Source organism: Giraffa tippelskirchi, chromosome 1, assembly GCF_054371585.1.
Source record: "Giraffa tippelskirchi isolate mGirTip1 chromosome 1, T2T-mGirTip1v1.2.pri, whole genome shotgun sequence".
Taxonomy (NCBI): Eukaryota; Metazoa; Chordata; class Mammalia; order Artiodactyla; family Giraffidae; genus Giraffa; species Giraffa tippelskirchi.
The window spans coordinates 43059775-43079366 of record NC_137275.1 but is presented as its reverse complement, the minus strand read 5'-3'; the positions used below and the strand labels follow the sequence as shown (position 1 = coordinate 43079366).

General features: G+C 40.9%; 1 protein-coding gene and 1 non-coding gene across 14 annotated transcripts in view; one reads left to right on the top strand and one right to left on the bottom strand.

Annotated features, from left to right (window-relative positions):
* The window catches only part of KIT (KIT proto-oncogene, receptor tyrosine kinase), a 148759-nt gene that overhangs the window by 24995 nt on the left and 104172 nt on the right, over positions 1-19592 (top strand). For all 13 annotated transcript variants that reach the window (XR_014082094.1, XR_014082087.1, XM_081589947.1 and 10 more), the window contains exons 2-4: positions 10801-11070; positions 14053-14334; positions 15748-15884. Coding sequence is in view for 11 of the 13 variants with exons in the window: in XM_081589947.1 (XP_081446073.1) it covers positions 10801-11070; positions 14053-14334; positions 15748-15884 (689 nt within the window). In the remaining 2 variants the exon portion in view is untranslated. The remainder of the gene's footprint in view (positions 1-10800; positions 11071-14052; positions 14335-15747; positions 15885-19592) is intronic.
* Positions 9351-9422, bottom strand: TRNAC-ACA (transfer RNA cysteine (anticodon ACA)). Its single transcript has one exon. It is a non-coding gene; the product is annotated as a tRNA-Cys (tRNA).

Here is a 19592-nt window from a genome sequence, read left to right as displayed (position 1 = left end):
CCTAGCATGAATGAATCGCTTTTGCTCAGATGTCCATCAGAATGTGGAACCCACGTGTGGTCCCATGGCTCCTTTGTGCATCGATATTTTTCTGAAAAGAACAGGTCCAAAGAAAGAGGGGCTTAAAAATAATAGTGTTTTTACTCTGCCTCATGCACCTCGTGGCCACATTCATCAGCCCTTGAGGTCAGGCAGTGGCTACCTTGGTGCTTCCATCAGGTCTGCCTAGGGACCTTCTCTGCTATCTCTCCTCTTTGTCTCTTCTTCCCGTTCCCTCCTCCTTTGCTGTTCACCCTGGCTGCCTGCTCCTGTGGATATTCATCCTCCCACCTTTTCACATGGGTCCTCTGGGAGTTTCCATGTTTTCCATTTAGCCATGGGCCACTGCCTCCTGTACTCACTTCAGGAGTCCTCCCCCCTCTTGTCCCCCACTCTTCCCTGCCCTCATGCCCCTCCTTCCCTTGCCATGCAGTCAGGGCTCCTCTTCTCCCATATCCTGTGACTGCAGTACCATCAGAGATTCTGGTGGGATTGGCATGGGATAGGGCTGGGAGGTTGGGGTGCTGGTGTGCAGTCAGGGGTGGGAATGAGTGGTGTAAGTTCTATGACTCATCCCTCCTCCCTATTCTCAGCCATCAATTCTGTGCTGAAGACTTTGAGACTGGTTCTCTGACCATTTCTGCTGCCATGTGAATCTAGCATCCTTCTAGGAGTCCCTCCTCACCATCTAGCTTGGAGTTTCCTGATTCTTTCTTACCAATCAAGTCTTTTCCATCTCTACCCTACTCCAGCCACCTTGGGCCTTGTCACTTTCTTCTTGGTCCCTCTCTTCTTTGTAGTCTCCACCACCTTTGTGGATGATTTCATGGACACCCCTCATACCACCCTCTAACCACCCACTGGCTGCTGATGGCTATGTCTGCGGCCCTGATCTCCCCCACCACCCCCTCTCAGTTTGCAGGACCTTCTAGCGACCACCTGCTGGTCCACGTATCTCTAAATCAGTTTTATCCCCTTCCAGTCTGTTGGCACCCTCTCTTCTCATAGGTGTAAGCCCAAAACTGGGGTGTCTTCTCTCCTTCCTCTTACTTCCTCGCTGCTCAGATGCAGTCCATCCCAAGGCCCCATGTTCACCCAGTAAGCCCATCTCTCCTGTCCATCCCCACACTGGCTTATGTTCTCATTAGCTCCTGTCTGGATCTAGTCTCCTGGCTGTTCTTGTCTCTAATCCTGTCCTGTCAGTACTATCCTTTCCTGCTCCTACAGGGGTCCCCCCAAAACATGCACCAGTAGCTCCACATCAGGGCAGGCTCACTTCCTTAACATGACAGAGACCCTACTGGGTCTCGGGCCTTACACACCCTGATGCTGCAGGGATTCTGAGTGACACATGACTTCTAAGCATGCGCCTTACTGGTTCTGTGACATTTGCTCTTGTGGTCCCTGACCTGATAGACCTTCTTCTCTGTCTGCATGCAGCCTGGCCAGGTCACACACATTCTTTAATCCAAGCTCTAGGAATCCTTTCTGACCCCTCTTCTTACCATCTCCCCCATCGCCTTTTTTGCCTACGCTTGCTTCATTGTACTGTCATTATCTGTGTGAGTCCAGCTTCCCCACTGGGCTGCCATCCCTTGCTCTGTATTCCTGGTCCCCGGCCCCACCCAGGCCAAATAGTAGAAGCTCAATTACCATTGCATCCGTGAACACACATTTCAGAATCACTGGCTTTGTTTCTGAGCCCTCTCTCTGTGCCACTAATGGCTAACACTCCAGCTTTTCTTTCTCTGTCCTTTGGTTTCTTTCTTTCAATTAATTCATAATCTTTAGACCAACATTGAAAGACACTTGAGTTGCTTAAACAAAAAAAAAAGCTGTGCTGCAGGAAATCTCTGTTATTTTGTGATTTTTAAACTGATTTTCAAATGGCTGATCATTTTACGATGGTCTATTGCTATTACTTGAAACTGTAAACTGTCTCGAACATGGAAACAGATTTTGTGTAATCCCTAAATATCCTGGACCTAAAGTAGTACCAAGACCTAGCATGCAGAGAGAAAATTTCTTTTATTTGCAAAAGCTAAGTACAAATTTGCATTGTACCAAGGAAATGTTTTTTCAATCCCCAAACTTGGGAATATTACAGGGAGAGACTTAAAGGATGGTGAAGAACTTGTGTGAGTTACTTTTTATTCATCTCAAGTCTAAAACCAAGTAGATTTAGGCAGTGAGTTCTACTCAGTTGAGTCCTTTAAATCTCTATGTTAAAAAATTAAAGATAACTCTGAACTTTTCTCCTACCCCTCCCCCCCAAAATCCATCAGAAACAGTACAATTGTGAATTAGAATTCATGTGATCCATTTAGGACTGTTCTCAGATTTACCTGTGGAGGTGCTCTTCAAGGTTGGAGATAGTCAGGATTTGGGTGATGTGTTTGGGAGTGTGTAGTTGGGATGTAGTTCAGTTTCTTTGAAAGCTCATGTTTTTTCCCCCCTGAAAAGATGCATTTGATTTTTTTTTTTCTCTTTTATGGTATGTATTGTAATATAAAGCTAATGTTGACAGTTACTTGTCACTGAGTGAAATTGACCTTCAAGAAGACTGTTAAGCAATCTTCTAGATGAGAAAAGCACTGCTCTGTAAGGTGACGTCCTAAATAATCTTCCCCAATCCTGCACCTCCGCATTTCCTGTATGTAGTCCTTCCTTCACTGTGCACTTACTGAGCACATTCTGTATTCCTGGTACCCCGTGAGGCTTTGAGGCTAGAGATGGGTGCAAACCTTGCTTTGGATTCTGAGAGCTCACAGTTTAGCAGGTGGGGTGGGGTCCTCATAGGGTGAACTTTTCCGCAAACACACATACAAACGCAGGCACATGCAAACACACAAAGTCTTCCTGGTTCAGCTCTCACAGTGCCTCCCCCTGGAGCTTTTCATGTTCCTTTTGGACAGAATGGCAGCTGCCTCCTTTGAGTCTCAGGACCTGTTTGTCATCTTTCAATATTTTTGCTTCATTTGCATTGGATTTGTCTCCTTTACAAGACTGAGTTCCCCACCAGCCTCTAGTTCACTACCATGGTAATAATCATGCAATAGATCCGTGTTGACACCAGTGACTTCTTAATGGTTCTGGTGGCATGGCTTCACCATTGTGCAATGGGGACCATAGGGGTCCTCCATGGCAGGGCTTCCTTCAGTTTGTGTGGGTATCCAGAGTGGATTCACACTCTCCCTGCCACTGGGCAAGAGCATTTTTTATGACTTGTGTGGTTTTCACTGAGCTCATACCTCCCTCCCCCAGCTCTATTCTATTTCCAGTATCATCCACTTGTTTTTAAAGCCTCATGGGTGTTGTGGGCAATTACTACAATCCTTCCATCTTGATTTTTATCTAGTTTACTCCTATGGGAATATAAAAGTATGTCAGAAACAGTAGGATATACAAATCATTAGCTCTTTTATTACGAATTGTGGTTGAATAGTATGTGAACCAAAGAGTAGCTGAACTGCAGTAGAGCTTTGCACTTTGCCTTTGTCACGGCTTTACTTCCCCAAAACTAGAATAGCCTCTCTGCGTGGGTCTTCTTCAATGCCATTATTTTGCCTGGTTCCTTATATTTGTGTCTAAAGAGGAGAAGGTTTTGTAATGACTTCCTTACTTTGAACTTCAGCTGTAAATCTGGTTTTTGCAACTTTAAATATTTGTGAAGGAAGACAGGTGAGACTTGTTTGAATAAACAGTTGACACGGTCCAGCCCCTACTGTAGGTGCTTGGGGAGCCTCCTCTGCTGAAGCAAGTCACCCCGACTTACACAGGTCATTAAGAGCCTTCTGTAGAAGCCCAGTGTGGACTCTCAATGAGTCTCTTAATTCAAAGATTACAGAAAATAACAGGTCTACCTTGAATGGGCTTATTTTGCTTAAGAAAAGAAAGATTGATAGCTTTGTTCTTTTTGATGGAGAAGCAAAACCTTTCCTGAGTTTGGGTTGACTGATGGGCATTCTCAGACCATTCTGAGCTGCTGTCCTCCACGCCCACAATACAAAGTCTGCAATTTTTAATTTTAGCTTGGAATGCAGAATCACTCCATGTTTGCAAATTGGAGGCCCTCTCCCGCTCTTCTAGTGTTTCACCCACATTTAACTTGAAGTACTTGTGGTTTTTTGTTTTCAGTTGAGCCACCCTTGTAGAATGTTGCTTAGTTATCAGAGAATCGGCAGCTTTCACCCCAACACATACTCATATTTCATCAACTTTCATAACATGTGCTTAGATATAAGAGACGTGGGTTCGATCCCTGGGTTGGGAAGATTCCCTGGAGGAGGGCATGGCTACCCACTCCAGTATTGGACAGAAGGACCTGGCAGGTTACAGTCCATAGGGTCACACAGAGTTGGATACTACTGAACGACTTAGCACACACACAATTTATATATAATATACTGTCAAGTCCAAATTCTATAAAGAGGTTTGAAAATAAAACCAAGGGACTCAGGTAGTGTGAGGACAGAAGGAAAGATGGATGGAAGAAGAATCTGGTAGCCTTGAGCATTCAAGTCTCTTGGGCAGTAGTCAGTGTGATTTAAAACTCTGGGTTATTCAGCCCAGAGAGTTAAAGAGCTTCTGCTATGAATGCCTACTTTGTATAATAACGTAGTAGAAAGCTCGGGAGAAAAGGTGGTGTTCATGCCCTTAAGCACAACTGTGTGGAACAAATAAAAATAATAAGTGATTAATTTTTAGTGATGTGGATTTAAGATAAATTTGGGGGGCTCACAGAGGCTGCTACGGAAGGTCTGAGTGGTCAGAAAAGAAAGAGCCAAGGAGGCTGAGAAAATTTGAGGCTTCACCTGGGCTTTGATTTTAAATTAGATCAATTTTAATTATTATTGATTTTAAATCTATGAATTACTGATTTTAAGTTTTTAAAAAATTGTGGCAAAATATACATAATATCCAAGGTACCATTTAGGAGTGTCTGATTCAGGGCTATTAAAGGGTGTTTGCAATGATGTTCCACTGTCATAATGTCCATTTCCAGGACTTTTAAAGAAAATCATCCCAAACAGAAACTCTGTAGCCATTAAAAGAATAACTCTTTAGTCCTTCTTCTCTTTAGCCCTTGACAACCTCTCTTCTATTTTGTCTCTATGAATTTGCCTATTCCTGGTACCTCATATACGAGGAATCATACAATATTTAACCTTTTGTGTCTGGCTCATTTCACTTAGCATAATGTTTTCAAAGTGCATGTCAGAATTTCCTTCCTTTTTATGGCTGAATAATTCTCTTGTTTTGTGTATATACCACACTGTGTTTATCCGTTCATCTGTTGATGGGCAATTGGGTTATTTCTACCTTTTAGCTATTGTGAATAATGCGGCTATGAATGTTGGTGTACAAGTATCTGCATTCCTGTTTTCAATTCTTTTGGGTATGGTTGAATTTTATACTGGTCAAAGAGGTTATAGAGGGTATGTTGGTATTTGTTTTGGACTACTGTTAAAATCGTGCGTTGTTGACTGCTCATAAGTGCCCTTTTCCTCCCTTATTTATGCTTTCTGAGAGCAGGGGCTGTCTCCCAGGTGCAGCACTTAGCAGGATACCTGGAATGAATCTTTTCTGAATAGATCTGGAGTTCCCAGCCCCCAGCCATCATTCACGATACTAGTTGGTCCTCAGAATGGTGGGTTTTGCCATCTGTCATATTTGGGGAACTCATTAATTAACATATGTTCAGGAAACAGAAAATAACTCAGTGTTTTTATTAGTCAAACATCATTAGGAAAGTACATTTTCAAATGCAAAGGGTCCTGACATAGATAAAAACCTCATTCAGCAAATGTTTGTTGAGAACTTGCTATATACAGATACCTTTCAAAATGTATGATTCCAGAGCAGTTTCAAAGCTCAGCTGGACTACTTTATTGATATTGACTTTTAAATATAAAGGTATGTATGTATATATGTGTCTGCGTGTTTGTATGTGTATATGTGTGGGGGTATGTGTGTGTGTATATATATATATATATATTTAACATGAACTTCTAATCTTTGTGTGTATGTGTGTGTGAGAGAGAGAGAGAAAACATTATAACAGCACTCAAGATAGTTTGGAGAAAAGAGAATAAATAATATCCACAGCCCCGCTCTAGTATATGCTCAAGTTTGAGGGTTGAACTTATACTTTATTTTGAAAAGAAAACCCTGAATGCCTCTGGTGGTGATTATTTTAAAAATTTATTTTTTAAAACTCTTTAAAGTATAAGCTAGTGATCTCAAATTTGGAAGCTTTTCTTTTGGTGGTATCTATAGTAATTTTAATGGATGAATCAAGCCATTACTTTTTCTTAGTAGAGCAGCAGAATAGACATTGTCCTTCTTTGGAGAACAGGTCAGTAGACTGTTGACATCTGTTCCTGGGGCTAGGTGTTTTGGAACCTGTCCTTCCACCAGCCTTTTATATGGTCAGTGATTGAAGGGGATTTCTGTGTAACTGTGCTTGGGTTGGGAGGGAGTACAATTTATGATCCTTGTTCTGAGGGCACGAATACTCCAGAGTAGGCAGAGGTAAGATCTAGATGTAGACCACTATTGTGCATCGGAAGCCAAATGGGTGATGGAGCTGAACATCTTGGAGAGTTTAGTGGGAGCAGGTGATCGTGACCTGGAATAGTTAGAGAACAAACAACATCCATGAGGACTGGGCTTTCTTCATGATAAGGAGGCAAATTGGTGGAGTAGCTGTGTCCTGGGCGCATGGGCAGAGAGGTGGGTGTAGCATGGAATGAAGAGTGTTCGTGGGATCCTTAGGCTAAAGGGATTGGAGAGGCAGGTTGGGTCCAGAGGAAACAGCTAGAAATTAACACCATGAGAGTGCTTTGTAAGCTGTGCATGATGTCAGTGTTAGCTGCTGCTTGCCTCTGTTAGGGTTTTTGAGGCTGGGGTTGGGGCTGTTGAAAAAGTGTTTTAGGCTGATGGATCTCAGGGTTATGAGGCAGGATGATTTGGGGGTGGGGCGAGTGGAGGCTGGAGGCATGGAGATCTTTCAGGAGCGGATGTCCTTTCTTGACATTGTAAATGATGTCTGGGATCAGGGCAGCAGGAGTGGAGAGGCATACAGGGATGTGTGACAGAGGCTCTGGGGAAGGACTGGTATGATTTATTGCCGAGGAGGGAGAAGTCAGGCAGAAATCTGGGAAATGATGGGCCCAGTTACTTCCATAGGAAATGAGTAAGTCAGGACTGATTGGAGGGAAGATGAGACTGTTTTTAGAGTAATTGTGTCTCGTATTTATTATGTGTTTTCTGCGTGCCTGAGGACAGTTCTGAGTGCTTTCCATAACAGCTTTATGAATTAGGTGCTGTTACTGTCCCCACTTTCCAGATGAGGAAACCAAGGTAGAGGTGCTTGGTAACTTTCTTAAGGATCACACACTTGCATCCTGGCAGATGCAAATCTGGACAGTCTTATCTCTAGAGGTGATTGTACTGAGGGAAGTAAGTCAGATGCAAACTGTTATATATAGAATGGATAAACAACAAGGTCCTACTGTATAGCGCAGGGAACTATATTCAGTATTCTGTGATAAACCATAATGGAAAAGTGTATGAAAAAGAATATATATATGTATAACCGAATCACTTTGTTTATAGTAAATTAACACATAACTGTAAATCAACTATACTTCAATAAAAAAAAAAATTAGAAACCTAAAAAAAAAGAAAAAGAGTCAAGTTCTTACCTAGGATGTCACTGCTTCACTATAATAACTAACTGAAGAAAGAAATACTGCAGCGCATTCCAGTATTCTTGCCTGGAAAATCCCATGGACAGAGGAACCTGGTGGTCATTTCTTTCTCCAGGACATCTTTCCAACCCAAGGACTGAACTCTCATCTCCTGTGTCGGCAGCTGGGTTCTTTACCACTGAGCCACCACGGAAGCCCAGACTGAAATACATTTGCAGTATAAATTCTTAAGAATTTTTGGATTAAATTGGAAATACTTCGTTATTAAAGGAGATAAATACTTGAAAAACCAGCATCTTCACTTACTACTGTGCCCATTTTCATTATTTAACAGTCTGTATGACTGAAAATCACCCCAACCACTTCATTCCCATAGTCTGGTTCCTCCCTTTAGAGTTTCAGTCTGGGGGCACACACAGTCTTAGCCATAGCACTTCTGTGACTGTTGGTGCTCAGTAATATTTGATGACTAATTCACCTTATTGTTGAATCTTCTGTGACTCAAGGCTGCCCAGCGTCTTCTGATCTGGGGTGTACTTTGTGTGACATCACGGGGCTATAATTGATGGCATGGTTGGAAGGCACCCAGATGAAATATTTGTCTGGATACCTGAGACTGGTGATTTATACACACCTTCAGGGGCAACTTCAGCCCTCCTATAGAGCACTTTTGGGCTGTCCTTCTCCATGGATTCTGTTTATTCTATCTTCAGGTGTCAGCATGCCTCCTATTTTTTTTTTTTTAACTTGTAACCTTTTAACTACTACTTAAGTTTTAACTACAGATCTGTTTCTGTGCTTTCTCCTGCCATAGCTCTCCAGGAAGAGGTCCACACTTGCAGGCTTTAACCTTGAAGCCAACAGAAATTCCCACTCAACTGAAACTGGATTTCCTCTGGTGTCTTACTAACTAGATCTGGGAACCTGTGTTCGCTTTGATCTTGCTCTCTGGGACCCACCCACCTTCTCTTGGAAACCTTTTGATGTATTGCCTCCCTTGTCCTTTTTAGCCTCTCCCCTTCCTTTCTGATGGTCCCATTTAAAAAAAATCTGTCTTGACTCTTTCCTACCCACTCTTAGCTGGAAGAACTCTGCAACCAGTACTCATTGTGTTCCTCTTTTTTTCTACAAAAGTGTTTCCTTGGGTTATTTGATCCTGTCTTCTAACTTCACAGGTACTGCTCTTTTTCCACCATCTGAATTTCACATCATCAGGTGAGAAGTCCACCTGCTGGCCAGGTGTAGCACCTGGGAGCAGGTGTCTTGCTTCTCCCGTCTGTCCCTTTCTCACCTTATCTCCATCTCTGCCCTAAACGTGTGCATAGGCTTCTGCTGTGGCTTACTCTGGCCGCCCCTGCCTCCCACCAGCCCCTTTCTCCCACCGGCCCCTTCCTCCACTGGCTTGGACGGCTTTTGCTGCTCCTTCAGAACCCATGTCGGTTCTTGTCTCTGACCTTGTATGTGTGAAAGTGAAGTCGCTCAGTCGTGTCTGACTCTTTGCGACCCCATGGACTGTAGCCTACCAGGCTCCTCCATCCATGGGATTTTCCAGGCAAGAATACTGTAGTGGGTTGTCATTTCCTTCTCCAGGAGATCTTCCCGACCCAGGGATTGAACCTGGGTCTCCTGCATTGTAGGCAGATGCTTTACCGTCTGAGCCACCAGGGAAGTCTGTGTGGAAGGGGTCAGAAATCCAAGGCACATGAACCATTCCCCCCATGATCCTGCAGAAATGACTGAAAGCCCCCCAGGGAGCTCTGTTATCCTGGTCCCCTTGCCCCCCTCACCCGGATCGTACCTTTTGTGTATTTCATGGCACCGTCACCACTAGTGTGCTCTTTCTCTGGCAGCCTCACATCTTCCTCTTTTGTCTTAAATCCTTAACTGTGAGTTCTGTGGCTTCTGCCGACCTGAGGGCCAGAACTTTTCACTGATCTCCTTGAGTCTAGTGGACCTCAGGCATCTCACTGTGCACAAGGTCTCTGGTGTCTGTCTATGGTATCTGTCTGTCTGCTCCTTCTCTTCTGGTATTGTGGAAATCCAGCCCACTTCTTTCTCTAGCCTGAAGCTAAGTCTTGTATCTATGTTTCATTATTCTGACATTGAACACTGTGTACTTTAAGCTCTGGAGTGTAAGGACTCTGTGTCCCCTCTACATGGATTTTCTCCCAGCCTCTAACACAGTGCTTTTGCAGCTCATAAGTAATGAACAGATACTTACCTTCATGCAACGGATGCATGTATGCACTTGTATGCACAGATGAATGAATGGATTGGCTGCTGTGATTTTCTAAGGTTCCAGTTTCATATTCAGAGTCTCTAGTTTTGTATCTTTAGTCTGACACTCTCCCAACTGAGCTATTTAGGCACTCCTTTTAGTTTTATATCTTTAGTTTGCTATGTAGCAAATCTCTGTAGGCATTAGGTTGATCAGGTTGCAACCCAACGTCTGCTATGAAATCTCATGATCTGATCATTAAAGTAAGATTTTCATTTTCTGCCTTATCATTTGAAACACAAAGATCTTTTTTTTTTTTAATGACCATCACCAAATAAAGAGAATTGCATAGAAATAACTGAATTCACAAAGCTGTAAGAAAAGCCAAGCTATCATGATCACATATATTTTGCCTAAAGAGTGATAGGCCGGTAGTTGTTCTGTTGTGTTGTTTAATCGTGTGAGGTTTTATTTTTGTTGTTTCTAGACTGGATGTCAGCAGGTCATTGTCATCGCAGTGGCCCGTATTCAGAGTGGAAACTTGACCCTGTTGTGTGTTTAACCCAGAGAATGCCATGGCATCCCGCAAGTCTTGGCTTGCATACCAAGGGTGACCCTCAGGATTAATTGAGAGTTGCCAAAAATAACTTAATTTTCTCGATGAAGTTTAGAAATTTTAAACAGAACTCTCTCACCATAAATAGCTGGGCAGCTTTGTCCTATTTTTATTGTCGAGTACACAGAAGATAGAAATCAATATTGGAAGAAATGCTTTATTTCGCCCAAGAAAAAGATCACGTTCAACACAATTTTCGTTTTTCTTGGCAGGCTCTTCTCAACCATCTGTGAGTCCAGGGGAACTGTCTCTACCATCTATCCATCCAGCAAAATCAGAGTTAATTGTCAGTGTTGGCGACGAGATTAGGCTGTTATGCACTGATCCAGGATTTGTCAAGTGGACTTTTGAGATCCTGGGTCAACTGAGTGAGAAAACAAACCCGGAATGGATCACCGAGAAAGCAGAGGCCACAAATACAGGCAATTACACGTGCACCAATAAAGGCGGCTTGAGCAGTTCCATTTATGTGTTTGTTAGAGGTAAATGCTCAGCTTTCTTTGATGCTATGCTTAGAGAACTTTATATCCTGTCCTTAATTAAGGATGACATATAGATGGCTGAGTCATGGATAAAATATTACTGGCTGGGTCTAAAAAGCATAAAACACAATTTTCTTGTTTAGTTTTCCCCCATCTTCTGATACACAGTGGCTTCAGGTATGACTCCAGCTGAAGGTCTTGTAAGGCTGTGATGCTCTTCCTAATGAGATTACAATATGGTTTAGCCCATTTGTCCTGGTGGTGTGAGTAAACCCTGAGAATAAATTAGGCCCTTTGGGAAGACAGCATTTTAATGCCTTGAGATCCCAGATATTCCCACTTAGTAAAAACGCTTCAGGGAACTAAAGGCCTCTAAAGGCCCCAAACAGACCAAAGCGTCAAATTAATTGACCCACTTTTAGAGAGTAAATTCCAGGAACAACTCAGTTGGTTAAGCACCCTCTGTCCTTCCTGAGTTCTTAATAGTAGTCAGTTCATTCATTTAAAAAATTGTGACCTCTGAGAAACAAAAGGAAAATGTGATGGTTGGATTTCTGTAGCTCATTTCCTGTGATGAATGCAGTGATTCATCTGTGTTTGTGCTTTTAATAACCTTGTCAGAAAGAGGTTTCCTGGTGGGGCCAGGGGTAGGGGAGGGGTCTTGTTGGTGTGAAAACTAGAATACTTAAAGCTTAAGAGACATACCAAGGTTATAGGAGGAGAAATAGTTTCAGTTCTCATCCTGGGTTTGTACGTGGCCTGGGGTTGTCATTGCAACCTCATCTATGATATTGTGGAAGAAGATCCAATAAATTTGTCCTAGATTGTAGATCTGAGCAACCTCTGGAATCACAGTTCCTCACAGCAACACTTGGATAAGATCATCTGCTCTGTCTTCCTTATATAATTGTTTTCAGGGAGACAGAATTCTAGCTCTATGGAAGGCTAGTAAAATTGACTCTCCTGTTTGCTATGAAGAAGGTTGCCATGAAACTGAAACTGCCTCTCCTTAGTTTATCTTTTACTCTTTCCTGGGTGGATAGCCGAAAAGAAATACACGTTCACAAGCCACAGCTAGCCTCTGGGTATGTTTCCATAATTGTTGAGCCACCCGTGTTCTGTTCTTTGACATTCAAGAAGGTACTCTGTAATTTCCAGGTGGTAATGAAGTGTCATTCTGCTTATTAATAGGATGGGTAGACGTCTGAATAAATAGGGAAACTGCTGCATTAGCCAAATCAGTCTCACAGAGCGCTCAGGTTTTCTTTATAGGGGAAGTCATCCTCAATAACTTAGAACTATATTTAATTATTACCGGTTTAAGATGTTTGGATGCCTATATAGTTTGTCTTATGGCAGTGAAGGAAATCCAGGGCATTGTTGTGGGAACTATAGCTCAAGTGACTGAGAAAGAATAAGTGGGAAAATAACCAACTATAGCCTCGGACCATATTTCAGCCATTATGAGATAATTTATTTGCAGAATAAATTAGTTAGGCTGGGAGGTGCATAATTCGTTTAAGAAAACTCTTTGAAAATTGGTCAAAATTTTACGATAAGTGAATTTCAATTATGTCATTGATTTTTGTGGAGCACTCAATTTGCATGTGGAAAGGACATTTAAAAAACATTTTAGGGACTTCCCTGGTGATCCAGTGGTTAATATTCCACACTTCCACTGTAGGGGGCACGGGTTTGATCCCAGGTTGGAGAACTAAGATCCCGCATGCTGCACAGTGTGGCCAAAAGATGAAAAAACTTCTTAAGTGTAATCTGTTGGCCCAACCATGTGTCTGTATGATCATTACACAGTACAGAGGTGGCAGCATATTGTGTGTACAGAATGAGGTTTGTATAGAGTCCCAGTCGGCCTAAGGCTTTCCCAGTCCACACCAGGTGTCCCAGCATAATTACTAATTGTACCTCTTTCACTTCCAAGTGTCCTGGTTTGGACAATCATGGATTTGCCACAGCATTTCTGAACCTCATAAGCTCCCCTTGTGCATATCAATTTATTTGATTTCCAGAAGTTCTACTTACACATATCTTTCAAGGAATATGAATAGAGCACAGACCACATGTTAATTTGTACTGTGTGGCCCCCTGATGGTTTTCTAGATTCTTTTCAGAAGCTAGAGGATCCTGGAGACTGCGAACTCCTGAAAGAGGGTCACTCGAGTTAGTGGAGAACACTTTTCCCCACACTACTAGATGTCATCAGGCTGCCTGTTCTTGGCCTATGTTCTTTGCAGTGCTATCTGTTGTAGAAAAAAAGTAAATATTATAATAAATATTATAAATATTTATATTAATAAATACTATAGTAAAACATTTTTATTTATAAATATATTTATAAATTTAAAAATAAAATTTAAAATAAAAATTTAAAAATATATAATATTTATAAATATTATAATAAAATATTCCAGAGTTTTAAGAGCTCAGATTGTGGTATCAGTCAGACCTGGGTTTGAGTTCTTTCTAGCCATTTCTGGGCCACATCACTTAAGGAGAGCTGCTGGTTTTGAGACTTCGGTTTATCTATAAAATGGTGATAGTGATAGCGCCCATCACAATATAGTTGTTTTGAGGATTAAAGGAGAAAGGTAAATGTGTGATGGTCCAACTTAGTGCCTGACATATGGTTTAAGTGTTACTTTTTCCTTATTAGTATAGTTCAGATAAATTCTACTTTCATTTGCAAAGAATAAAGTCAGGAGCCATTTGGGCTACTGGGGATTGTTGCTATGAGAGAGCATTTTATTTATTTTTTAATTTTTTGGCCAAGCCACACAGCATGCGAGATCTTAATTCCCTAACCAAGGATCAAACCTGTGCCCCCTTGCAGTGGAAGCATTTGACCACAGGATTGCCAGGCAGGCAGATGTTGCTGAAAGGCAACATCTTAGATCTTTATAAAATGTTTTCATTGTCATTTTATATATATTCCGTTTGAAATACTGATTGTCGGTTATGCTCTAGACCCTGAGAAGCTTTTCCTGATTGACCTTCCCTTGTACGGGAAAGAAGAAAACGACACGCTGGTTCGCTGTCCCTTGACAGACCCCGAGGTGACCAATTACTCTCTCACCGGGTGTGAGGGGAAACCTCTCCCCAAGGATTTGACGTTTGTCGCTGACCCCAAGGCAGGCATCACAATCAGAAATGTGAAGCGCGAGTACCATCGGCTCTGTCTGCACTGTTCAGCGAATCAGAGGGGCAAGTCCATGCTGTCGAAGAAATTCACCCTGAAAGTACGGGCAGGTACGGGCCCTTGTTTGCTTTCTGCTGGGTGTCGGAACATCCATTGATTTAAAAGACTTCTCTTCTCACTGGTCATTCTTAGTATGTTGGTCACTCAGGCAGCTGCTCTGATCGGTTCTCCCAGCCTCAAAATAATGCCAGCTGCTTGTGAATTCTTTATTTTACAGTCCTCATAAAACGTGACTGGCCCAAGACACACCTCCAGCTGGGTAGGTCTACCAAGAATGAGCAATTAGATGGTCCTGGGGACAGTCATTAAACCTACTGACATCAGTTCAGTTCAGTTCAGTCATTCAGTCGTGTCTGACTCTTTGCGACCCGCTGACATCAGGACATCCCAAAGTTTTGTAAATGCACAATGTTCCTTTCAAGGAAAACTTATTGGGAAGCCTTAACACTGTTTGAAAAGATTAGCATACAGATTATTCACTCCTTGTTGTACTGTTGATCTATGAATTGACTTCCTCCTTAAATATTTAATTTTAATGCCTTCTTATACTTTTCACAATCTGAGAAGGAAAAGTACCAGCTGACAATGGACCTTGTTATGAATGACATTAGGTAGAATATTTTGGTAGCTGGAGGATATCTAGAATTTTGTATTTCAGGGAACATCTAACTCAATACCAGTGGACATTTAGCTATTGCTGCTGCTGCTGCTAAGTCGCTTCAGTCGTGTCCGACTCTGTGCGACCCCGTAGACGGCAGCCCACCAGGCTCCGCCGTCCCTGGGATTCTCCAGGCAAGAATACTGGAGTGGGTTGCCATTTCCTTCTCCAGTGCGTGAAAGGGAAAAGTGAAAGTGAAGTCGCTCAGTCGTGTCCGACTCTTAGCGACCCCACGGACTGTGGCCCACCAGGCTCCTCCATCCATGGGATTTTCTAGGCAAGAGTACTGGAGTGGGGTGCCATTGCCTTCTCCTTGGCTATTGAGTAGTTATCATTAAGGCTTTTGAAAAGGGTTCTCTTTGGAATTAAGGAAAGTTTGATTATTTAAAACCTGTGATTTTAAGAAATAATCAAGATATTAATTTTACAGTACATGGGAAAGTGGCCTGTTTGGTTAAAAGGATGTGATTAGTTGTTGGTCACATCCTCATGAAACTGTCAAGTGAAGTAAAGATGAAGGCAGCTTCACTATGCTAGGGTTTCTACCTAGCTTTGTTCAGGATTATTATCATCTCAAAGTAGACATTCTTTCTTTTTCACTCTATATTAATTTACTTGAGAGATGCATAGTTTAATTCCTGATGTCTTCAGGTACACAAGTAATACAGATTGGTTAGTGCCCTACTTTATATTTTACTTAAAAGACCACAGAGTGAGCTGGGCATGGCTTAGGAAAAATGGTAAGTTAAAATGTTAAGTTACAGTGCAACTAGTTGTTTGAGGGCCACTTTTCATTTTATTCTAGCCATCAAAGCTGTGCCAGTTGTGTCTGTGTCCAAACCCAGCTATCTTCTCAGGGAAGGAGAGGAATTTGCAGTGACATGCTTGATAAAAGATGTGTCTAGTTCCGTGGACTCTATGTGGATAAAGGAAAACAGCCAGGTGAGTGGATTGTCTTCTCCGTTTTCCTCCATGTATCATACTGTGTGGGAGGTTTGAAGGCTTTTCTTTAAAGAAGTTTTATTTTTTAAGAAATGTATTTTATTGAAGTCTAGTTGATTTACTGCATTGTGTTAATTTCTGCTATATGGCAAAGTGATTCAGTGGTACATATATATGCATTCTTTTTCATAGTCTGAGAGAGTCCATAAATCATCCTGAGGATGGCTCAGCTGGTGTGTCTGTCAGAGGTGGAACTGTCTGGAGTGTGTTGAGAGGCGTATTTCCCCATTTCATAGTACCATATGCAGACGTGTACGTTCATTACGAGTAACAAAGAAATGTCATTTTGTAAATTTATTTTTGAGAAAATCGAAAACTTCAGACTTGTTATTACTCCATACTGTTTCTCTGAATGACTTTGGTGGGGAAAATTTTTTAAAAAATTAGCAGTTAAGTGACTAGCTACCTTGATTTTTATAAAGCTATTATGGAAACTATTCAGGCCAGATTATTTAAAATACTGTGAAAAGTTGTAATTTCCCTTCCATATTAAGAAACGTGATCTCAGATATTAACCAGGAAGCCCTTCCTTCCCCCATGGAAAGGCCTGTCCATTTGAGAGATGGATTTCTTTGTGTATGGGTCTGGTTTCCTCCTTTGAGACTGCTTACCTGAGATCAGGTTGCTAATGGTTTTCTATTTGTTTTAGTCGCTATTAATAAAATGGTTGTCTTCAATCTGAAGCATTTGGACGTGTTTAGGTTATCATTCATTTGACAAATGCATATTGAATGTCTTCTATATGTCAGACTGTGTTAGGCATATCTTAATAAATTTTAGCTAGTTATATTTGAAGGGTTTTTCCCCTCTGAATTCACTCACATTAATAGCAAGTTCTTTGAAATGTCCAGTTTCCCTAGTATTTTGCTTTTAAGATTCCCATTGACTGAGTTTTCAGTAATTTCTGCTTGCATAATCTTGGCCACCTGGTTAATTTGCTATCATAGTAGTTTTTCTTCAGTACACACGTATGTATTACATTGGAACGAAGAAAAGACTGTTTTTTCCTCCTCCTCTTCCTCTTCTTCCTCCTCATGCTCTGAATTGGCAATTTTATGCCTGTTAAGAGAATCCTATGCTAAATAAGTAATCATGGCGATTAGCATAATGCAAAGCATTATAATGGTGTTCCTACAGACCTGTGATGGATGATACCTTGCTAAGTGAAGTCTGCCATTGACTAGGAGAATGGAACCAATGTCTCAGAGAAAGAAGTCCTAGTTTTCATATCATGTAACCTAATAAAAACAATAGCTTACATATGAATTTTTGACTAACCTTACAGAACACAATCCCATATTAATTGCCTTTCTATGATCCTTGATTTCAGATGAGAGAACAGTTTAGACTGTGTATGTAGTTGAGCCTCTGTATAACTTGAAAATTAGCCTTTCTGAGATGAGAAATAAATTGCCCCAGGCAGTTTTGTTCTGAACCATTTTTTCCCAGGAGCCCTGCTTGCCATTCCCAATTAATCCACTGGTACTAGTAGATAAGGCTGCAGTGTTGGGAGCTCTTTGGGGAAATCCCAGTGCGTACCTCCAAGGGTTAAGGAAAACCAAATCACGTACAAACACTATGTAACGTGTGACTTGCAGATGGGGCTCATGGCTGAATGCCAGAGTTCATCCATGAATCTTTTACTGACATCCTTTGGCTTAATTTGGAATACTTGGTGCTATTATAGCACTATCAAATTATTTTAAAAATCTATAGAATTTGATTTGTATCATTTAGAATAAGTTTAACTCAATGAAATTTAGGGTGAATTGACTGTTGGAGAGTTTTTTCAATTGTTTGTTTTAAAATGTAAGAGAATCTTGGAGTTTATTCAACACTAAATCTCGGTTAGCTTTTCTAAGGCTTATAAACTCTCCTATTTTTACTGCTTTTAATCATGATCTTTGACAGTATCCTAAATTATGGCCTTCGGGTTTGGATGTTGATATTGTATTAATTATCGACAAACTATTCCTTCCAGCACCAATGTATTCATTATCCTGTTTAGCTCCCTAACAATGGACTCCTGGGCTCTTGCAAGAACTAGAAGGAAGATTCGGTAAATGTAGAATATAGTATGTGACCTGTCCATCGTCTCTGTGCCTTTACAAAGGAGAAGTCTGTAACATGATGGATTAGGAGAGGCCAGAGAAAAATGTCATTTCCCCTTCGTCTCTTCTTAACAATTGCTATTAGGCAGCAAAAATGTCAGATTTCTGCCAGTTATTAGAGGAATCTCTTAGAAGGGAGTATCTTCAAATCAACACAGTGCTCTAGACTAGAAAGGCCTTTAAAGACTTTTATTCTCTCATTCATTTTTGGAAATAAAATCTGAGACCATAGTGGCATCCTTGACTTGGCCAAGATCGCGCAGTTAGTTAACCAAGCAGGTTTCTCTTCTTTTTATTTCAAAACATTCAGCTTTGGCAGTCAGCTTTTATGTGTGCTTATTTTAGTGTAAAAAAATTTCTAAAAATATAATAGCATGAGAAAAAAGAGAAATAGCTATAATTCTGCCACTGTACATTAGCAGCACTGTGCAATAAAAATAGAATGTGAGCCTCCTATGTAATTTAAAATTTTCTAGTAGGCACATGACACTAAAACAAAGTAAAATCAATTTTAATGTATTTAGTCCAATGTGTCCAAAATATTTTATCATGTAATTAACATAAAAATTATTAATGGGCTATTTTACACTACTTTTTTTCATATTAAGTCTTTAAAGTCTGGGACATATTTTATATTTACAACACCCTTCAGTTTGGACCTACTGCATTTCAAGTGCTTGCAGTCTCATATGGTTAGTCCTTATAAATTCTATATTGCCCACATTTTTTTCCATGTTTCTTTTCTCTCTGTCCCCATGCATATGTATGAACACATGGTTACTGTCTTAAGGTATACTCATTTTACACTTTTTACATAAAATAAGCATTTTTAATTTTCATGTATTCATAGTCTTTTTGATACCTGGTACACATTAGGTCATCTGTAGTTTTTCACTTCAGCAAATATATTGGAGCTTTTGTTTCCTGTTGAGTTGTTTCTTTGAGATAAATTTGCTGGAGTTGATCAGGGCTCTGAACATGCTTCCAAGTTGCTTTCCAGAAGGATTGTTCTGCTTTACAGTACTGTCAAAATGGTCTAATGCTAATAGGTCCACCATAGCCTGTACAGGGAGTCACCCTTGATCTTGTTCCATGTCAATATCTGCTGTTATTTTGGGTTTTTTTAGTTGTTTCCCCCCTCCCACCAACCCCTCCCCATTATAATAGGAATGCGTTCATGTAAAAAAAATTGGAAGATGCAGAAAACTCTATGCTATTCCCTTTCATTTTTCAGAGAATGGTTGTAGTTTATATTATGGTTTTTTCCCCATGAGGTTTCCATACAAGAACTCTCTCCATGTCTTATGTGCAGACAAATATTAACAGTAGGATGATGATACCACAAGAGTAAATGCACAACCTTTTTTCTTCAGTTTATGTGTAAATAATTTGGGGTTTGGTCTTACATGTCTTGTGTATTTCTGAACACTCTTTAATAGTTGCCAAAATTCTGCTGGCTAAGAACAACAGGATGAATTTTCAAGTTAATCTTAGACATTGTAAATTTATTTTTATTAATGAAAATAATATAAATGTT